The sequence below is a fragment of the Etheostoma spectabile genome, chromosome 12 (genome assembly GCF_008692095.1).
Source record: "Etheostoma spectabile isolate EspeVRDwgs_2016 chromosome 12, UIUC_Espe_1.0, whole genome shotgun sequence".
Lineage (NCBI taxonomy): Eukaryota > Metazoa > Chordata > Actinopteri > Perciformes > Percidae > Etheostoma > Etheostoma spectabile.
In genome coordinates this window covers 2,958,029-2,980,476 of record NC_045744.1, presented here as the reverse complement: position 1 = coordinate 2,980,476, position 22,448 = coordinate 2,958,029, and the positions used below count along the sequence as shown (strand labels likewise).

Here is a 22,448-nt window from a genome sequence, read left to right as displayed (position 1 = left end):
ATATTTGAGAGTTTTTAGACTATTCTCCAGTTGTTGTCAGTCGTGATGCCAGCTGTCTAAAGTAAAATGCTAAGAGACAGATATTGGTCATCTGAGTCTATATCATTAAATAACAACCTTAACTGAATTCCATTGAATATGAATACCTCATGTGCATTCATCATGCCACTCCTGTTTCTCTACTGTGAGTGAGTAATGACACAATCAATGTACTTTATGGCTTCCAAATGATCACATGTGACCTTTACTTTTAGGAATCCTTGGGCAAACATTTAATAAAAACATAATGAATTTACACAAGGGGTCTTGGTCTAACTAAGAATTTCAATCAGGCTTTGTGCTCCTCCTTGCAATGCAGTTCTAATGTGCAAGAATGGCTCTTTTTGCTGTGACATCACTTCAAATCTATGTGAAGGAATAAAACCCCATGCAACACGTGAAAGAACAAGGATATGGAGTGATATGCAACAAAAGATATGCACATGATATGCAAATAACACATCAAACTTGTAGCAGACACAAAGACCAGTCCACAAAGGTCCAGGCTAAACACACACGCACACACACACACACACACACACACACACACATCTAATGGCTAACTTAGAGGAGTGATAATGCAGCATTTCGTTTAGTGGCAGAAGGCTACAACAATTGCGCACATGTTAAACCTATAAAGCCTACCTGTTCATCCCATCCGCACCCACACACACACACACACACACACACACACACACACACACATACCCATCTCTCAATCCCACCATTTGGCACACTCACCGCACCAGATGGCCAGGTAGGGAGCGGAGAAAGGTGCCAGTCGCCAACTCGCCCTCTCCGGTCGCTCTTCTTCCTCTCTGTGGAGAAAAGGGTGCCGGATACCACGGCTCTAGGAATCCAAAAGCCTCTCTGAAATCGAACAGCAGCTCCTCAGCCGCACCTCACCTGTCTTCCCTCTACGCTCCCTGCGCGCTGCCGTAGCATCACCGTTTACCGAGCGCGTCCAAAACGCCCAGTCAACTACAAAACGTTTTTTGTTTTTTTTTCCTGGAGAAAAAAAGAGTCCGTAGTGTAAATGCGTAAACAGCAACCTATTGGGGTTTCCTGTGATGCACAAAACGCTTTTATTTCCCGGTAGCCTCGTTCAGACCCCTGTAAAATCCCAAATCCTGCAATTGCGGGCAGTAGGATATTAAGTCTTCTCAGGGGAAACTGCCAGTTGTCTGCACATGGTCAAGCTATACGGCTTCAAAATCAGTAGTCAGCTAAATGTAATCCCCTTTTCAAATTTACGGTGGCGAGGTGAAATGCCCAACGCAGAGCAGTCACAGTGACAGCAGGGGCCCATAATTCACACCCCCTGAAACCCAGTCCTGCAGTGGATCAATGATGAATAGAGAACCTCTCTCTCTCTCTCTCTCTCTCTCTCTCTCTCTCTCTCTCTCTCTCTCTCTCTCTCTCTCTCTCACACACACACACACGCCACATTCTGTATCAAGCGACTGATATTCAGGAAAGTTACATTGCTTAAAACATAAGAATGACAACATAATATAACAAATACTTATGCGTTTTAAAGATGAGGGTAAACACCAGCACTCTTTATGAGAATTATCAAATATTTGGAGGTAGCCTACTCATACTTTAGTATGCTAATAGTATTTATTAGGGTACTTAATTTACACTTCTAATTAATGTACTAGATTTCAGGGGGATTTTTTTTTTTTACTTTTTATACCACTAGATTGATTTCACAGTTAGAGAGAGATTTTGCATTGAAATTGCTAACACTTTCTAAAATATGATACATTATTATACTGGAGCGCTATTACAGAAGTAGCCTAGTTCCGCTGAATAATGCAGGACATTTACTTACAATTGAACATTTTACACGGTGGTATTTCTGTTTCTACTTGAGTAAAGGGTCTGTACAGGCAACTTGTTCCACCACAGGCTCTGTAAAGGGTTTAGATCATTTAGACTGAAACACAAACACATTGTCTGTATAACTTCCAGTTTCCCATGTTGGATTAATTTTGATCTTGTTTCTTGCAGTGGAGGTTCTAGACCATTTCAAATGGAGGGGCCAGGCTGGGGCCACATGGGTTTTGCCAAATATTTTCAAAGTGCCCTGCCACACAAAACCGTTTTTCTTGCATTTTTAAAAATATGTCAGGTCCATATGTGTATGTGTTATGTGGTGAATGTGAAGATGAACTGCTACCTCTTCTGGGGTAAGAGGAGAAATCAGGCCAATCACAACAGCTGGTCAGTCTGACGTCATGTTGCCTGAGCTCATTACTATTCATGAGCTGGGTAAAGGATGCTGATAGCCAGACTCTCATTGGCTAGCTGTTAGCCAATCAGAGTCAAGCAGCTTAGCTGGTTGAATATTAAGGGCCCAAATGGAGCTGCGTCTTCCTGCAGGCTTTCAATACCACGCTAGAGTGGCTTGAAACAAGGTAACCAAGGTATTTTTTTCCATAACAAATGTTAAAGAGTCCATGGTAGAACTTCAGACATTACCACAAATGAATGAAATAGCCTACGTTGGGCAGGGCACCTTTAAGCACAAGTGTTACATACAAGCCTCAATAGGTTTGGTTCATATGTACAACAATAAACACAAGAATATTCAGTGTTAACCTACATTTTATTTATCACTACACATGAATAATATCACCTTTGGGGATAAAGGTGGGTTAAACATTTGCCACAGTTATCGGGGTCTATTAACGTTATAAGTATGTGTTAGCTATTCATAACTTTTAAGGAAACAAAACTGGGAAATAGTTTAAAAATAATTTATTCACAGACCAAGATTTTCCCACTATTTTTAACCGTTTTGCGATAAACGTGCTCAAGACACATTATTTTGAAAAATGAAAATGCCCTTACGTCACTTCCGGATTTAGTCGCCACAGTAGTAAAAAAAAAAAAAATCTGGTTGCTATGAATTTCAGCTAGCTAGCCCCCGACAACTGTCAGTACACTTGAGTAAAACCATCCATGTCAAGACACAAGATAGGTTTTCGAAGTCTTGTGCCGCTTCTCTGTCCATATAGGGGCACACCAGCCTGCCTGCCAACCTACTGGGATTCGGTAAGTAGCTAGCTTTGCGGCTAGCGTTGTTGCGAGCTAGCCGCCGCCGCTAGCTGGTTGCTAACGATAAGTGATGCTATTTTGACTGTTAGCTGGCATTAACCTGTGCTGTGGACAGTGCCTTATAACAGCAGTCATGTGTATGTTGTATGTATGTATGTATGCCTTGTCAAAATTATCCCCCCCCCCCTTATGTTCCCACATCACTGGCTCACGTTAGAGGTTGATTTCGTTGTTAACTTAGCTAACGTACCTAGCATATCAGTGTCGAGGTGTCGTTATAATCAGTCACCCATGTCCATGATCACATCAGGGCAGCTGAATCACTTTAATCCCGCATTAAGAATTTACAGCCTTAGTATATGGATTCATTAATTGCATATCACTTCAGCCCTAATAAAAGCTAGTTGGTTACAGGAGCTGTGCAATTATGACAATAACATCTGACACCTTTAACCCTGATAATGAATCTGTTGTCTTTTGTCTTTGCATCAAATGTATAGCTTCCTCACAGCTGTGTCCAGTGCCTGTGTAATTTAATTTAGTTCCAACTGCTATATGTGATAAAGCAAGAATCATATCTTGGGCTTCTTAGTAGTTATAATATGTAATTTTGTATCAGAGAAAGAGCTACATTAGAAGACCAGGCTAACTAGGTAGTTATGCATGTGTGACTATACCTTGTTATGAACGACATGTTGTTGCTTGATGTTGAGCCGTTTTAATCTGTTATTTCTTTTTTATCAAGATCCTGCTGGCTCAGTCACTAGACCAGAAGACCTTGGCACCGTTGTGTGCCAGTTCATTTCAAGACCCAGGGAAATTTGAATCCAGGTACGTTCATAGCAGGGTATCTGTGGAGGGTTTCCCCCAGGAAATTGGTTAGTGGATGTTTATCTCTGCCCTTCCTAACTTGGAAAAACATAATTTTCCCCCTTACATTGCAACATTCCGCCCTGATTAATAACAGATTATTACAGAGTAATTTCTAAATTTTTGATTTATGAAGTCTATCTATCTATCTATCTATCTATCTATCTATCTATTATCTGCACGATTATGCCCAAAATGATAATCACGATTATTTTGATCAAAATTTTGATCGCTTATTTGTTGATTTTAACCAAAACAAATTTTATTGTCACATGCTATTAATAACTGCGAGAGGAGTGTGATGGACCTACTCCAGAGAGACGGCTGACTCATTATGAATGGGTCCAGCACGGGTCGAATGGCGGATACACACGTCGTGTTATGAAACGTCTGTATCTTCACTGCGCTGCATTTTATTAACTATGATATTCTGGCCATGGTCACATCTCTGGCCCAGTCCGGTCCCGGTCCCGGTCTCGGTACACAGCTGCGTCTCACACGCTGTTACTCTACCAACTGAAGTTATTGCCTTCAATACCTTCTTCTGTGTTCTTCGCCGTGGCGGCCGCGATAGCAGAGTTACCATGGAAACACTGGATACAATACTGTTTCCCCTCATACTTAACAATATCAGCTGTTGAAAAAAAAATTAAAACTGTAGACAAATGTCAAAGTGTGGACCGCGGCCGCTGTGTGGCGGGGCCGGAGAGTAGAGGGAGAGAGAGAGGACGAGAGAGCGTAGAAAGATCCAACACAGGCACGGCTTTACAGACGAAATGGGTCATGTACGCAAAATTAAACCATATCCATATAACAACGTTGTAGGGATGCGAGGACATTAGCACCGTGCGTCCTAGAGAGCTACGCTCAACAGACTCTACCTAGCACCGACTAACACTGGTCACTGCTGTTGTCTGAAAAACAACAGACGGGACAACGTGTTGCGTTTACTGGTAAACTGGTAAACCTTGAGACTGACGGATAACCGACTGCTATCTGTTGAGATTTCCTCACGCTACTCTGTCCTCTGTGACTGTCTACATCTAGAAACTTAGCTGCACGGTGCAGTAAACTACTCTGACTGGCTCATGAGCAGACGGCGTTACGGAGCGGGAGATTGGCTTTGCAAAAAACCCGGAGTGTTCTATGAAATGACACTTTATAAAAAATAATCGCTCGATCACGCAAATTTGATCGTGGGAAGTCCAAATCGTGATCGCGATTAAAATTCGATTAATTGTGCAGCCCTACTATCTATCTATCTATCTATCTATCTATCTATCTATCTATCTATCTATCTATCTATCTATGTAACTGCGTAGCAAACATAGGATGGGATAGATCAGTAAAACATCTGCTGAGCTGCTTCACAACTCCTAATCAATGTAGTTACTAGATGACGATTAAAACATTCCCCTCATTTATTAAATATTCGGCCTTTGCTGTGTGATGTTGTGCCACTGCTAATTTCCCTGAAGCATATTAAGCCTGATATTATATTTCATAATTCCGGTGACAGTGGAGGCACTCTTTATTTTAGGCGAGGCGGTGCACCTCCACTATAAAACACTGAGGGAAACCCTGCTTTGAATCAAACTTTAAAGGTTTTGCTTCTTGCATGCTGACCTTATTTACATCTACCGTGTTTTTTCTACCAGACAATGAACGGTCTGTCCATACGAGAGCTATGCTGTCTGTTCTGCTGCCCCCCTTGCCCCAGCCGCATTGCAGCCAAACTGGCTTTCCTCCCTCCAGAGCCCACCTACGCCCTTCTCCCTGACACAGATCCAAGCTCTGGAGCTGGAGCTGCTTCTGGGTCCAGCTCCGGGGCTGCTCAGCCTTCTCTTGGAGCCCCAGGACTCCGTTCCCGGCAGGGCACTAGTAGTGGAAGTGACAGAGGAGGCGGAGGTGGTGCTGGAGGTGGGGGGGGTGGTGGTGGAGGAGGAGGAGGTGGTGGTGGTGCAGGAGCAGCAGCAGCAGCAGTAGCAGGAGGAGCAGGTGGCAGTGGTTGGAGTGAGGGCAGGTGGAAGCTTCATCTCACAGAGAGAGCAGAGTTCCAGTATTCACAGAGAGAGCTGGATGTGACGGATGTATTCTTGACCAGATCTAGCCGAGGGAACAGGGTGGGGTGCATGTACATCCGCTGTGCCCCCAATGCTAGGTGAGACACACACCATCCTCTGAACACCTTGAGACTGAAGTATGTGTACTTTTAATAGGACAGCTTGCTTGTTTTTTGATTGGAACAGAATACAAATATATTTTTTCTCAGTCATACAGTTCTAGCCCGTGTTATTCCATTAACTTGGGGCTTCTCAGTTCAGCAGTGTCCCTGCTTAACCTCAGCCAGCTGCCTTACTTCCTTGATCTTTCTCCTTCCTCCTTTGTGTCTCAGGTTTACAGTGTTGTTTTCCCATGGCAATGCAGTAGACCTGGGCCAGATGAGCAGCTTCTACATCGGCTTAGGCACACGCATCAACTGCAACATCTTTTCCTATGATTACTCCGGCTACGGTGTTAGCACTGGCAAGCCCTCTGAGAAGAACCTATACGCGGACATTGATGCTGCCTGGCACGCCCTGCGTTCTCGGTAAGCAGGCAAAAACTGTCCATTCCCATCCACACAAGATCCGAAATAAACAGCCAATAAGCACCAAATGCCAGTTGAAGTGTCTTTTGATGATAATTCAGTAGGGGCCACTCGGATTACTAGCCAGTACATTTTTGAGAAAATAACATTTGGTTGGATCAGTTATATTCAAACTATGTCTCTGCTGACCACAGTCCCTCTCTCTGACAATCAGCCAGTCAAATCAAATCTAAACAATGGCTCTGTATCTGACAGACTGGTGATTGGCTGTCGCAAACTGTGCTCTGCATGAAGCCTCAGCATCTTATTTCCTGAACAATATTCCTCTTGTTTATCTGCTGACAGCATGGTTAATGAGCCTAATGTCAGGAGAAATGTAAAAGTCCCTTTTTACAGTTTTTAGGCTACAACAATTTTTGTCATATACAGCTATCGTGTGTGTGTGTGTGTGTGTGTGTGTGTGTGTGTGTGTGTGTGTGTGTGTGTGTTGTGTGTTGTGTGTTGTGTGTTGTGTGTTGTGTGTTGTGTGTTGTGTGTGTGTGTTGTGTGTGTGTCTGTTTTGCCGTGTGTTGTTTTGTCTCCCTCCCTCCTGTCTTTCCTCGGTTTAATTATTACTATTTTTTGGTTGTTGGCCCTGGGACATGTTCTTTGTTTCAGTATATTGTTTGTAATTGTTTGTCACTGTTTTATTTCCTAAATATGTGAAGAAAAAAGAATTTGATCACAAAAACGTTAAGACGGCAAACATTCATGTTATAACAAAATCCAAAATTACTCGCAAAGTCCTTGATTCTGTACTTAAGATAGCTTTTGAAAAGGTTGGGTAAAATGCTGTATCGGTGTTTGGAATAATTATTACATTTCATGTTTTTTGCTGATGATGTTTTCTTTCAAACTTTGTGTATTATTACCTTGAAACACAGGGTTAGTGATTTCCGTGTTGGACTGAAAGGCTTACTGCAGACTGCACTTATTCTGCATATAGAAATGTACACACTTGCAAACTGCATATCGATCAGTTTGCACTCATACTTACAGAATTAAAGGCACTTTTTTGATATTCTGTACTGAAATCTGTGTTTGTCGTCTCAGGTATGGCATCAGCCCTGAGAATATCATCCTGTATGGACAGAGCATCGGCACGGTGCCCACAGTAGACTTGGCATCCCGGTTTGAGTGTGCTGCTGTGGTCCTCCACTCACCTCTCACCTCTGGCATGAGAGTGGCTTTCCCCGACACCAAGAAAACCTACTGCTTTGATGCATTCCCTAAGTAAGTGTTTTAACGTATGTATGGTAGGTGGATTTTCTGTGTTATCAACGTTTTAAATACAATGTTCTTTAAAAACATTGAAAGTGACATTTCACCAAAATCGATCTTTTTAGTATCAAATACTCAGACCATTCTAAACGTGTCTGTAAAAATAACTTCTTGAGCCATTGCTGTGGGATAACCAGCTTCTCCCCAACACGTGCCAAAACATCATAAACACACAGCTTCAGCTGAAATTCAGATAGACGGTTGGGGCTTTGTAGTGCAAAATACAGCGTTATTAACCCAGTACAATACTAACCCTAACCCGACACTTGTTAACCCATTATTAACTGGAACCGCTTGGGTGACCGACACAAGTTCACAGCGGTCTGAAATTATTGTCTGTAACATAATTAGCATTTGGATAGAATAAAACTGGTTTCTGTTGGAATCTATGTAATTAAGCGAAGCTCTCTCTGCGTCTGCTGTTTTTTTGTGTGTCAAAACTGTTGTCAAACTTTTATGGCCACCAAACGTTCAAGCTGACAATTGTTAATCACAAAAAAAGTTCAAGCTAACAGGTGGGTCAAAAGACCAGAGATGTATAGTAACAAAGTAGAGCTACTTCACTACTGTAGTTCTAAATGGCTGTATCAGCATTATTTTTTTCTCGTACTTCAACTTTTACTTCAGTACATATTTTCTATGAGTTTAATACTTTTCCTCGGATATTTGTATGTGCTGCATCGTTACTCCTTACGACCAATCACCGTGACTTTGATGTGACTCGCAATTTTAACCAAATACCGCAACTTTTTTGCAAATTTGACCAGTAACCGGAGTTTTCCGAGACTTCAACAGCAGCAGTCCAACGTGCCAGACTTTGTATCAGCATGTGACTCTGAGAGCCAATGACCAAGCTGGAATGAGAACGGGTTGACGTAATACACACACTGTACGTCGCCAAAGTCATTTCCTTGTTTCTGCTTTGAAGACGAGACGTGTGTGACTCCAACATCTCATATTTACCAACAAAACGTTCCGCGAAAGACGGTGCAAAACATTTCAGAGCGTCCTGCTGACATGTATACATTTGGTGAGGTTACTAGGAAAACGCAGCTCAGAGTAATTATATTCTCTCCAAAACAAGTTTCCTTTTTATTTTAAAAGAACTATACAAAAAAAATATAACCAACGTGATATTCAAACCTTTGACTGATTTCTTTAATAACTGCATAACACAATACTTTGAGTATTACATTTTAAAACAAACTACTTGCAATATTTAAGTACAAAAAATGTTGAATACTTTAGTACTTCCACTCAAGTATGGCGCTTAAAGAGCACTTCAACTTCTACTCAAGTCACTTGTACTTTTACTCAAGTCTTGGTCTCTAGTACTTTATACATGTCTGCAAAAGACAGAGGTTTCATATCATTAAACACATGTTGACTGACATGTACATCGTCATTATTTGTCATTATTGGTCAATAGTGTAAAATTGCCTTGTTAGTGCATTAATAGCCTTTTTATCATTGTCCTTCCAGCATAGAGAAAGTGTCAAAGATCCCATCTCCAGTGCTGATCATCCACGGTACGGAGGACGAGGTGATCGACTTCTCCCACGGCCTCGCCCTGTTTGAGCGCTGTCCCAAGGCGGTGGAGCCCCTCTGGGTGGAGGGGGCCGGTCACAACGACATTGAGCTTTACAGTCAGTACCTGGAGAGGCTACGGCGCTTCATCAACCAGGACCTTGCTGCACAGCATGCCTGAGAAAACAGCAGCCTCTCTGCGGTTGTGTGAATGGGACGTGCGTGCGTATGCATGTGTGGGAGACCGAGTGAGAATGTCAGCATGTTTGCAAAGTACGTGTGAGAAATTGTTCTAAAACAATATGTGATTTTTCCTCACATCTGTGTGTCTTTGAATCAGCACACCATTACGTTTACTTTTCAACACAACATATGTACGGATAATGTTCTGTCCAAAAGGTGGGAACAGTTTTTAATATATCAGTAGCTGTATCTGTATGGTGGCGTGTGGCAAAACACTAAACACAAGAACCTGGATTATATAACTTTACAAATCAGTTTTTTAGTGTAGGGGAATATATGAATTGCAGCTTTGACACGTGTCACTAACATGAATTAAGAAGTAACGGCAACGTGCTTTGTCCAGAAAAGGCACACAGATGTACTGTAATTTTAAAGTATGACGTGTTAGTGAATGTATGAGTTACGGATGTAAGTGTTGCGTTCATATCTCCATGCGTGCACATGTTTGTGAGTGTGTGTGTGTGGCAGCGATGGAAGACATGAAGGACATCCTAATGACTTGGACAGCTGCAAGTGGAGGAAGCTTGAGACTTATCAATATTGTTTTTTTTTTGGTTCATTATTGCGCGTGTAGGCTATGTTTGAAAAATACCTCCACAGCTTGGCCAGTTCTCTCTCCAGTGGACTAACACTGGTCAAGCATGTGCCGCCCCACTCCTCCACTCCCTGTTTACCTGTTAATGGATGTCCATCTGACTGCCAGGGCATTTCCCAAGTTGTCCAGCTAACACTAACCTACTTTATCCGTGTGGTTTGGGGGTCCATCTCCTTCCTTTTGGTGACAGGGTGGATACTTAAGGACTAGTTTGGAATACTGGCATAGCTTGTATGGCTGTCGGGGGTCTCATACTTTCCTCTCCCTCATTTTTGACTGCAGAGATCACATAATGGCCGGCTTCCACTTTATTTCCTGGCTGTAGCTTTAGCCTTTACCTGTCCACAGAACTGCAGCAGCAACTCACAGGGAATTCTTTTTATCCCCCCATCCAGTCCTACATACTTATGATAAAGAATGATGGTGTGGTTGAACAATTCTTTGGCATTAGTAGAACAGCTAGGAGTGCAGGTTTACGAAGCAATTTCACTGTCACGTTGGATCAGTTGGCTCTGAACAGAAGGCCGGAGCTCAGTTTTTACGGATGTGACCTTTAGAGGCTGGGCAGACTGCACTGACTGTGGAACAGCAGGATTAAGTCAGATTTACAGGAATAGTTTGGCATTTTGGTAAATGGTCTTGTTCACTTTCTTGCTGCAATGTGTTATTTGGTTTTGTGAACTTTAGACGTGCTGGCAGGTGGATTTTGTTACCTTTGTACAGAGCCAGGCTGGCGGCTTCCAGTCTTTACGCCAAGCCAAGCTAACCAGCCACTGGCTGCAGCTTCATATTTAGCGTGCAGACAAGAGAGTGGCATCATTCTTCTCATCTAACCTTCAACAAAAAAACCAAACAAGTGTATTTCCTAAATGCAAAATCTACCGTTTAGTCTGAAAGTGCAGCTGTCAGGGTCTGTGAGTAATTTGTAGTCTCTTCTGGTGAACTTTTGGAGATTGGCTTGAAAGGTAAAAGGAGAAAAAGTAGCTGCCGAGTTCATGGAATTAATGAGGATTATGTCTGACTCAGAATAAGCTTTTGTGTAATGCCGGTTAACTTGTAGTCTTACATCACAGATAGTTTTCCCAGTCTTGCACTCATCAGCGGGGTTAGTCATCCTCCTGTTCTTATGCACATTTCTTTCTAACGTTTTTGTCCTGATGTAATTAATCCTGAACGTGTTTGTCGTAGTGTGGAGCCATGGATTGTTTTGTTTCCGAACCATGCGTGTCGATGTTCTGACTCAGATCGGGTGCCAGGACGTGGCACCCTGCTATAGCTCTGTTTAACCTCTGTGGCCCTACATGTACAGGAGCTCTCCTATGGGTGGCAGCACGCTTAATGTCTGACACGAGCCATATTAGAGCCTCTCACTGTTGGTGTGGTGCAGGTTCCACCACACACACCTTTGCACGTCCTCACACACGTACATAAACACACTCACACACACATTCAAACACAACACACGTGCATACACACTACATACAGTACTGTTGTATACAGGAGATTTACACATTTATATATCAGATCAAGCATGAAAAAAGCAGGTCTTAAGTTCAGCACTATTGTACAAAGCATCCAAAGTGTAATAAGGGTATAAAATGTAAGTTTGTGTGTCTTCATTATTATTAACTGTCTTCTACAGGCCAGCATTAAGGATACTAACATCACGTTTGAATAACTAGTAATAGACCCTGTGTGTAGACCTGCAAAAGTACAAGAACTGGGTTTATGGTTGCAGGCTAGCACCACATATCAGATCTACACAAGGCGTCTGCTGCATAGGAGACTCGTCAGTTTCAGTGATAGTTGCTGGTTTTTTTTTTTTTTTTTTTTTTTTTGAGGGAACATGTACTGAACTAGCACTGATCTGATTACTCCATTGTGGGAGTACAAGTGGGTCTTAGGGAACACCAATCACTTCCTGTCATCATTTCGAACAGGGAATCTTTCCATTATCATCCTGTGCTTTGCGTCTCTGATATTTAAGTAATTGAAAGCTGTTACCATCTTGGACTGAGGTCTGAGCTGTCAGAAGAAACGTTATCGCTTCTCTCTGAAAGTAGAAGTAGGCCTCAGGTTTTTGTTTCCGTGGACCATTGGTGTTATCAGGGAAACCACTGGATCCACCTTTTCATTCATGGGGTTTAAGAAACCGGGTAGAGACTTGTTTAATTGATGCACCACTATGGTTGACGTATATTGTATTCTCTGGCCCTGAATGTGTATTGATGGGGATGGGGGTGGGGTGGGGTGGGGTGGGTGGGGGGGGTTGAACAGTGAAAACTGTATGCATGTCTATTGTGTTTTGCCGAGCAAGTGACGGGTGGGACGTTATCTCTATTATGTATTCTATGTGGGGGTAAAGCTGAACTCATGGCATTGGAACATTGAAGCGCTTTAAAAAAAGAAAGAAAAAAAAAAACCCAGGAATTTTATTTGAATTTTTTATCGCTGATACTAACTGATGTATTGTTATGAGTTTTGTGCTAGAGATTGAGCGGGGCAGCGGTAGGTGGGTGGGGCGGGCTAGACAATATTAGTGGGCTGTTTATATGGTTACTGTACTTACCTATTCTATTTGTATTATGATTTGTAATTTTATGTTGCTTTTTTGAACTGAGAATATGATGTAATGACATTAATTCATGGGACTGAATCTTGACCTTTTTATGGACAACAAAATAAAAAAAGATCACTTATGTACAAAAATGGGACACCGACCATATTTTCAAAACATTTGTATTTGTGTACAGTAAATAAGTTAACAAGATCTGTTAGACAGTGATACAAAAATTGCAATATTTATACAGTGCTGCTCATGAGTATAGGAAGCCATGCTTAAGTTGACTAAAAAAAATCATTATTCATTTTAGTATTTTAATTCCAAAGGCCAAGGGAACTTTATCAAGATGCCTAGTATCCTGATCCATAAAATAACTGGTCTTTAAAAATAAAAATCTGCCTGGCAGATAGTGGTGTGTATACTTTATGGCCTCCTGTATTTTAAGGAAGAACATTTATTTATTAATGATACATTATTCATTCAAAAAGAAAATTGATGTCCTTAAAGGTTGGATTTTTCCTCATTTTTTAATTAAGGCATTTAGATCAATTTCAAAAAGATGTTTTTTTAAATTCCTCTTTTTAGTCAAATTAAGCATGGCTTCCTATACTCATGAGCACCACTGTATATACAGTACATAAGGATTCACCATTGGGAGGAATTTCTTGGTAAACCGGTGACGTTGCGTTTATGATAATAACATAAACTCAAACAAAGTCTCTACTCTTTAGAGAATAAATGCAGATTATATAAATCATGACATTTTCTTAAAATTGTTTTTCCTGGCCTGGAAAGGTTTCGGGAAATGGTTTAATAAATAGTTTGTCGTAGTCGAATATCAGTTTTAAACATGACCTGTGTATTTCTTTTAAATCCACACAATATTAGAGGACACATACTATCCCTCCCAGGTTTTTTTCACACCACACATTAAACATACTTTTCAAGTATGCAGAATTCACGCATAAAAATTGTTTTAAAGTCGTGGAGATGAACACTGGAAGTCACACATTCCCTATAGTCTAACAGAATTGGTTTGACTACAGGGCATTGGCAAAAGTTTTAAAACATTTATATTTAAAAGACCTTAAAGTGCTTGAATGGTTTTGAAGTTCAAGGGAAACCTGCCTTGGTGCCTCATGTTGCTGAAGTTTAATGGGCGTGGCTGCCCTCTGCTGGCTGATCATTGTCATTCACAGTCTCACTCTTAAAACACCACTAGATTGCAGCAGTTCATTTACACAATGTGACCCCTCGCTTTTAAAAACACACAAATCATTTCCTTGCTTATTTCCTTGTGTGTGTGTGCGTGTGTGTTCTCACTGTTGCAGGTTGTGTTGATCCAAGAAAACAAAGGCTCCAGCGACCTCAGCTAGCTGAGCTCAGCCAGGAAATAAACAGCAGGCTGCCTCCATATGGCTCAGCGCAGGAGATCCTCCCCTCAATATTTGGTCTCATAATATGCTCATAATATTAATATTGTCCTGGTGCTTCTCTGCCAACAGTCATCTGTGTAGTTCACCGTGTGTGGCCTGTTTCAGACATCCCAAAAACATCTCATTGCTGGCAATCATCCTGCACTAACACAGGAGATCAAATCTGTACTGTGAGCAGACTTGTTTTGTGCACAAAATAGTAAATTAAACCCAAAGAGGCTGTGTGTGTGTGTGTGTGTGTGTGTGTGTGTGTGTGTGTGTGTGTGTGTTGGTTTGTGTTGTGTGTTGCGTTCTTATATCCTGTGGGGTCCCTGACCTGACATATGACTCACCCCATGGGGACCAGTTTTTCCCGTGGGGACCGAACCCCGGTCCCCAGAGGCACAAGCATTGGAATCATATAAAACAGCCTGCTGTAGCCCTGGTGCAATTTTCTTGAAAAAAAAAATGGTCCCCATCGGTCAATTTTCACACAATGTGTTGCCCTAGAGGGTCAGGGGGTTACAGTGTGTGAAACGGACTGGTGGGGTCTTTCACCTGACAAAGTGTATAGTGTGTATATCATATAAGCTTCATATTTGTGAATATCTTTGGTCTATCACTTTAATGTGATCAGAACTTTAATGTTATTAAATTAGTTTTACCAAATACATTTAATCATCAAACGTCCTTTGAAAAAGGTTTTATTATTTGAAAAAAAACCTATAACATATCAATAATAATTATAATTATGAAAATTATTTTTATATGATACTATTTTATATTTGTTTGTGTACACATTTGTAATAGATATATATATATACATATGTATTTAGGCTTTATTCTTTGAAAAACACTAACATATCAATTAATATTTTAATTATAAACATTATTCTAATATGGATTTACTACTATTATTTGTTTACTTACACATTGTGTATACATCACCATATTCTATGTGTTTATATGTTTTATTTAATTACCGTAGTCTTTTTCTCTATAATTGTACTACCAGGAAATTCAAAGGAGAGCAGAAATTAAAACCATTTTTAACATGTAGATACTTGGACACTGGTTTAAGGTACGGGGTATAAATAATTAAAATGACCAATGTTTCATTTTGGTGACCAGTGCCACTGTGCACATTTAAAAAATTAGTTCCACAGCTAAAGATGACAGAAGAGATCACGCCTACGTGGTGTGGACGTCTGGTTGAGCCGATGCCAACCTGATCGGTGTTACCTGGAGCAGAAATGTGTGTTACACCTAACCCTGCAACCTTAGCATGATCCATACAGAGGGTCACATGTTATTATAATCTCAACTTAAATCTTATTACAATAAGGTTATCTAGAGATAAGTCTTGTTCATTTAGTTTGTTATAAACACTTTATTTTTTAATGTTTTTATCCGTGTTTAGGGATCCTAATTCCAATAGACCAGCTGCTTTAATAAACATGTCCATGTTGAACTCATTAAGATCTCATCTGAGCAATTCCTGTCTTTCACTCATCTCTGAAATGTAGTTTAAAACTTTTACAGCCAATTTATTAATAGTGGATTTTATTTGAGCTTGAAGCATAAACATAGTGATAGTTCGGCCACTCAACTGAAACTTCAGTTAGCAACAATTATCTCCATGTTTACTCCATTATAAGATATGGATCGGATCAGACTGTCACAGAGAGGTGACCACCAGACTCTGGATAAATGACGTTCAGGGCCCTTTCACAGCAGTGTGCCCTTTCACAGCAGTTGTGGCCCTTTCCAGCAGTGGCCCCAGCATGGTTTACACAGCCTAGGGACGTGCAGACTAAGCTGCAAATGGCTCCTAACGAGTTAGATGGGTTAAATGCTAAGCATTTTCCTTGTATCTGTACTGGTACAACAATATTATATATATTATATTTTGTATACAACATAATATACTATTTGTCATGCTTAATATCTTAAGCCAATATTTCAGTCCAAACCTAAAGAAAGTGAACAACACAACCAGCATATATTCTTACTAGTCCCAACTAAGAGGCCCAACTCCAGACTCACAGAATAATATAACGACAACAATAAAATAGTCAGAGATGTACCCTTGCTTGGTCACTCTCTCCGTTTGTCTTCTTAGCTTTCTCATGTCTTCTCTTCTGTCTCCCAGTCTCTGCCATGACGTCTGAGAGGCTTCTGAACCGGTTCTGATGCTTGCATGCATGGCCTGGTTCGGCATAACTGAGTGTTTCTTTCTTCTCAACACCAGCATTTTTTTCCCCCCATGCACTGGCCCTAAACACCTCTTCCTCCCAGCGGGATTTGCTAGCAGGGAAAACACCACCATTCCTCCCCTTGCTTCAACCCTCAATCCTGCAGCATGGCTAACTGAGCTAACTAGCTGATGTACTCTAGAGTTTACAGTTACTTTAGCAACAAGAAAAGTTTTCTGTCCACCAGGAAACTCTGTAAATCAGAAGCCGAGGGAAAGAACTGAAGGACATAATGTACACTACTGACTGATTGATCCGACTGAAAAACATAACTGAGGCTGCTAAGTTAACAGTCTCTCTTAGCCTATACAAAGGATTCTGCAGTAAGCATGCTCTCTTAGTGTTCTCTTAGCCTATACAAAGGGGTAGCAGCAGTTAGCAGTGCTATGTTGCCTATACAAGTGATTTGCAGTAGCAGTGCTCTGTTAGCCTATACAAAGTGAGTCTGCAGTTAGCAGCTCTGTTAGCCTATACAAATGAGTCTGCAGTTGCCTATACAAAGTGAGTCGCAGTAGCAGTGCTCTGTTAGCCTATACAAAGTGAGTCTGCAGTTAGCAGTGCTCTGTTAGCCTATACAAAGGATTCTGCAGTTAACAGTGCTCTTAGCCATACAAAGGGATTCTGCAGTTAGCAGTGCTCTGTTGCCTATACAAAGTGAGTCTGCAGTAGCAGTGCTATGTTAGCCTATACAAAGGGATTCTGCAGTTAACAGTCTCTGTTAGCCTATACAAGTGAGGCTGCAGTTAGCAGTGCTATGTTAGCCTATACAAAGTGAGTCTGCAGTTACAGTGTAGGTTGCCTACAAGGGATTCTGCAGTTAACAGTGCTCTGTTAGCCTATACAAAGGGATTCTGCATTAACAGTGGCTCTGTTAGCCTCACAAAGTGAGGCTGCAGTTAGCAGTGCTATGTTAGCCTATACAAAGTGAGTCTGCAGTTACAGTGCCTGTTAGCCTATACAAAGTGATTCTGCAGTTACATGGCTCTTTAGCTCTACAAAATGAGGCAGCAGTTGCAGTGCTCTCTTAGCCTATGCAAACTGAGGATGCCGTTAGCATTGCTAGAAATAGTACAATGGAAACCGTGCTGGGTCTAAGCTTGCCAATGCCCATTTTTTGCTCAGTCTGCTCCACTAACACCAGTAAGAGAGACAGTGTCCCTCCTGATCAGAAGTTGGTTGCTGTACCACAGCCTGCCTGTACTGGAGCCACTGGTGAAGTCACACTTTTATTGGTTCTCTTTCTCTGTGCTTTTGCTTCTCTTTCTCTTGCAGTGAGATTTAATTGTAATAAATCTGTTAATGCCAGCAATAACCTTACTTGCAAGTTGCATCCAGTAACTTGATGGCTACATTCGTTAGCTGACAGAGACAGGTACATGTAGCTGCTGTCAGCTAGCGCAAGTTTCTATACTATACTCTAGTTCAAGATTTTTACAGTTTTAGCTTTATTTCTCCAGATTTGTCCTCTCTGTCATGCACAGATTCCTGTTGTTAACTTGCAACCTCAATGTCACTGTTTAGGAGCAGCAGTCAATAAGGGCAAGCTCATGGTCTCATGGGCCTGGTCCTCGTCCATACCTACTTCTTTTTCAGCTGCCTTGCAGCCCAGTTGCCCAAACCAGCGAAACCCCACCGATCCTATTACCCACAGCACGACTTTACGACCCGAGGCAGTGTTCTGTGCAGCGCATAACTCACAGTGCAACGACATGAACAGCCTTGTATGTCTCGTAACATTGGTCAGACTCAATTAGATGTAAATGCAGACGAGAGGTGGGGTTACGGTGACAGTCTGGCATATGACATTTATAGTCACATTCAATTTAATATTTAATAATAGTGATATCCACAATAAAAATAGGCCCTCCAGGGCTGACTGCCGCACAATAAAGGCAGTTGCTATGGAGCACAGCACAGGACACGTTATCCTTTACCAGCAGCTAGCACAGTAACCACATTACTTTTGCTTAACAGTTAAGAAAGCCACACAAAAACAAACTAACGATTGAGGCAGAGATTAGAGCCTATTGTTTTGTGATGTAAAATACAGTTTTTGTCAAAAGATTCTATTGGCTTTAAAGAGCAGAGATAACAGTTGTCTGGCATCAAGGAAAAGTGCTGAGCATATTTTAAGTAGTGGGGATACGGCGGATTTTAAAATCTGCTCTGTGTCATGCAAGCAATGAACTGCCCTTCCGTTCGTGTCACCAGCTATCGTTTATATTTTGTTTGAGGCTTTTGGGTATAAGGTAATGAATAGTAACTATGGTTTAAAGCTTTAATGGAAAGAAACAGGCCTGATACAACACAACTCAATTCAAAATTACTAAATTTAAACTCTGGCAAAACCATTAACTCTAAAATTAGGATATTTAAAGTGTATACACTATTTTTCTTTTTGGATACAATTATAATTTAGTGAAACAACAATTCGCAATACCATAAAATAGATTGCTACCCAACCCCGTGGATCAAGAGGTAAGGGAGGAATAACCTTCCTGACTCCCCGGTCCCCAGCGTACCCTGGGCCTGCCTCCCTCCTGTCCCAGCCTCCGGGATTCAGCTGCCGATCCTTAGAACACACTGTTCTGAACTCCCCCGGTCCCCACCTCACCTGTGCCCATCCCCACCCACACGGTGCTGCCTGAGTGGCTGAGTGGGCGGGTCCACCTGCACGTGCGTTAGTAGGACGAGCAGAGCACACGCTGGCAGCAGCACAGCAGACGGAGCTACGAACACGTTGGATGAAGAAACTGATGGAAACTACGTTAGGTAAGTCAGTAACACTGTTTTAGAGTCATTATTAATTAGACTAACACTGGTTAACGTGTTTTGCAGTCTATCTTTTACAGCTCATTTTATTTTAACTAGCCTGGTTTGCCAGTGCTAACAATAGCTAGTTAGCTTCTCACGGCTAGTGTTTACAGTGTTGCATAGCAAATTTTTAACTTTTAAGCTAGTATTTCATCATGTTTTTGGTGTTTGTAATGCTTTTTGTTTCTGTTACTTGGCTGGTCTCAACTTTTCCTAAGTTATACTTATAGATGTAACCAGAGGGTTCGGCTGGTTTAATATTTGAGTGCTTGGTAATAAGACTGGCTAGGTAGCAGACTCAGTGCAACTGTGTCTGATGTAACAACAGTCAAATGTGAAGTGGTGGAACGACTTATTACTTCTACAGGCTGCTTTGTGTTAAGTTTCAGTCTGGTTGCTGTTATTTTAAATTCGGGAACATTGCCTCTGTAAAGATCTCTGCTTTCACAACATCTGCAGGCTGTCTGTTCTGCACAGGTCACCATTTAACCTGGTTATTTAACTGCAGGTAAACAGACTCCTAGAGTCCATCATCATCATCAGTCAACATCATTCAAGCCTAATTTACATCTCTAGTATCATCTCTTAAGAAAGGGAGATTTTTTTCTGTATAGGTTTAGCATGGACTTGATTTGTTATCTCCAAGCTGCAACCTACCTTGTTATTTGTTACTCAATGAATTTAAATGTAGAGGCGGCTACTGGCACCCTTCAAATTAGACTTATGAATGATGTAAAGAACACTGGGATGTAGATGTTACATAACTGTTTGTGTTTGACCCTTGCAGGTAGATCAGCCTATGTCAGGCTGAGGAACGCTACAACGCCTGAGTGGCATCATAATGCATCTTTATCCTGAACATGAGGACCTACAACACCAACGCCAGGTAATAACAAGGTGGAATTTTAAATGTGATACAATAGTGTAATATAATATTCATACAAACATTAAAATTCACCTGTCTATTCAATGGGGCCTCTTACACTTTAGGTTTTAGTTTTTATTAAAGAAAATGGGGTGTAGGAGGGTAGTGCCCTGGCTCTTTAGCTCTTTGTGAAATCAGGTGAACAGTAACCCAGTAGCATGATTAAGGGGAGATAGATAACTTTTTAAAATATATGCACTATGAAGAATAGACAACAGCCAAGATTATGGGAAAAACCTATTTTTCTGATTCACTGCTCATTTCATTTCTATAAATATGACTTTTGTAAAAGAATGTCTGAGTTTAAAACGTATCTGGATGTTACGTAAGGGCCCTGTTCATGTTGTACAGACATATTAATTGTTCATGTTGTACAAACATTAATTGTTTATGTTGTACAGACATTGTTTATGTTGTACAGACATATTAATTGCATTGTGTGTCTGTTAAGAAGCCCAAAGGCTCTAAAACTTGCCCCGTTAATTTCCGTTTTAGCTCAGTTTAAGCTTGTCCACGCAGCTGTAGCTACTCAGTGTTGCCTGCATTGATTCAGTTTTGGTTTTTTTTCAATCAAAGTATTCGCAGATTCGAGATCACGATTAACATAATATTCTCTTTTCTCCTTAGGGATGAACATAAAGTATTCTGATTAAAACATATCAGCTAAACATATTTATACAAACTAAGGCTAAATTAAAAAAGGATGTAAAATAGTCTGGAAATTATAATTTTTTCCCACAATGCTCACATTTGTGATTGGCAAGTAGGAATCCAGTCTACTACCTAAAGGCCGTTCTCAAAGTGACCACACCACCACTAGATAACACCTTGACATGCAGCAGCTCTGCTGAGAACTACAAAGATGCCAGGAACTAAAGTAGAGCCCTGCTGACTGCCTTCCCCTACCCACTGGGATTTCTCTGAAGGTCTAGTTTGGCATTCTCAGATTAGGTGACCGTTGTTATTGTTGTACAGTGGATATGATTTATAATAGTGTGGTGGGTATTGCGAACAATCTTTCTCCTATCTGCGCTTCCTGGTTTTCCACAGTGGAAACCTACATCGTTTTCATTTCATAAACTATTTATTCTTCTTATAGAAACCTCAAGATCCACAGAGGACAGCGGTCTCTGATGACCTGGTAGTGTTACCTGCTTCCACAGGTAACCCACGACTGGCTATGACCACTGAGTCACACAGCCTTGCTTGGTAAGTACCTGTCCACACACAACACTAACGTAGGAGTTGAGTTGAAAGCCCAGTTGTGGTTCAGACATTCAGACTGCAGCGTTTTTCCTGCTGAGAGTTCGTTTGTTTAGTCTGATTGTTGTGATCGTAATTCAGAAGTAAGAATGTGCTACAAGGTAAGATCCCATCAGCGTTAAGATGTCGATTTCCCCTGAGAGACTGGGACTCCTGGTCCTAACCATTCCTTCAGTAACACTAGATGTGTGCCCACGTTGCTCCAAATGTGCAGCGAATTTTGGATAAATTATCCACTAAATAAACGACAGATGTGGCCCCACAACAGGTATTCCATACTATAATGCAGTGAAATAGACCCAACAATCTTTAATAATTTAAAGATTACTGTGTTTAAAATTTTGTAGTTATTTATCAGACTTTGAGAATAACAACGCATAAAAAACTATCAGTCTATACAGGGCGAATAATACACAGATAACTGCAAAGCAGCCAATAATGTAAATTATGGCATTAAACTGTCCATTTTTGCTTGATATATCTCATCTATAATTTTGACAGGACCTTTGTACGGTATTTCATAACTTAATGCACGTCCTTGCTGGTCTTAGAGCTCCTCCCTCAGCCCCTCCTTCCATACAGTAACGATATAGAACTAGTTTCATTTCAATCATCGCCATCTTGATTATGATCCCAAACTTCGTGTATAGCTGTAATTTTTAGATTTTTGTTTTTAGGAAATGCAGTCCTGTTTTCTTTGTAAGCCCTTGATGACCATATTGATTTCAAGCTCTAGCTAGCTACATTAACATGACACTCAATTTTATTTGATAAAACGGAGCACCGCTATTCAGAGATTGAGAGAAAATGTGCTAATAGGTTACCTTCTGCTAATTATAACCACAGGCGTGTGGCCTTTGGTTTCTAAGAGTAGTACAATAGTTAGTTCTTTAAGTAGTACAAAGACACTTGGTGAGTTGAAACTGAGTAGCACTTTTAATTGACTCAGCAGTAGTTGTGTCT

General features: G+C 41.0%; 2 protein-coding genes across 3 annotated transcripts in view; one reads left to right on the top strand and one right to left on the bottom strand.

The window, feature by feature from the left end:
• Positions 1-1,380, bottom strand: part of LOC116699232 (semaphorin-6B) — a 35,026-nt gene extending 33,646 nt beyond the window's left edge. Inside the window, exon 1 of the mRNA XM_032531739.1 lies at positions 781-1,380. The gene's annotated coding sequence lies outside the window, so the exon portion shown is untranslated. The remainder of the gene's footprint in view (positions 1-780) is intronic.
• Positions 1,381-2,849: 1,469 nt separating this feature from the next.
• Positions 2,850-11,098, top strand: LOC116699194 (alpha/beta hydrolase domain-containing protein 17A). 2 transcript variants are annotated; one of them, XM_032531664.1, is made up of 6 exons: positions 2,850-3,102; positions 3,851-3,936; positions 5,634-6,136; positions 6,371-6,565; positions 7,658-7,837; positions 9,368-11,098. In XM_032531664.1, exons 3-6 carry the CDS (start codon positions 5,637-5,639, stop codon positions 9,591-9,593), a joined length of 1,101 nt encoding a protein of 366 aa, XP_032387555.1. In that variant the 5' UTR covers positions 2,850-3,102; positions 3,851-3,936; positions 5,634-5,636; the 3' UTR covers positions 9,594-11,098. The 2 variants fall into 2 exon arrangements, with proteins under 2 accessions (XP_032387555.1, XP_032387556.1); XM_032531665.1 differs by lacking the exon at positions 6,371-6,565.
• Positions 11,099-22,448: the final 11,350 nt, after the last annotated feature.

Bases quoted from the DNA above. Each gene is read 5' to 3' on its own strand.
- LOC116699194 (XM_032531664.1), top strand. From the start codon at position 5,637: ATGAACGGTCTGTCCATACGAGAGCTATGCTGTCTGTTCTGCTGCCCC. The intron at 6,137-6,370 runs GTGAGACACACA...TTTGTGTCTCAG, and splicing joins CGCTGTGCCCCCAATGCTAG to GTTTACAGTGTTGTTTTCCC. The intron at 7,838-9,367 runs GTAAGTGTTTTA...TTGTCCTTCCAG, and splicing joins TGCTTTGATGCATTCCCTAA to CATAGAGAAAGTGTCAAAGA.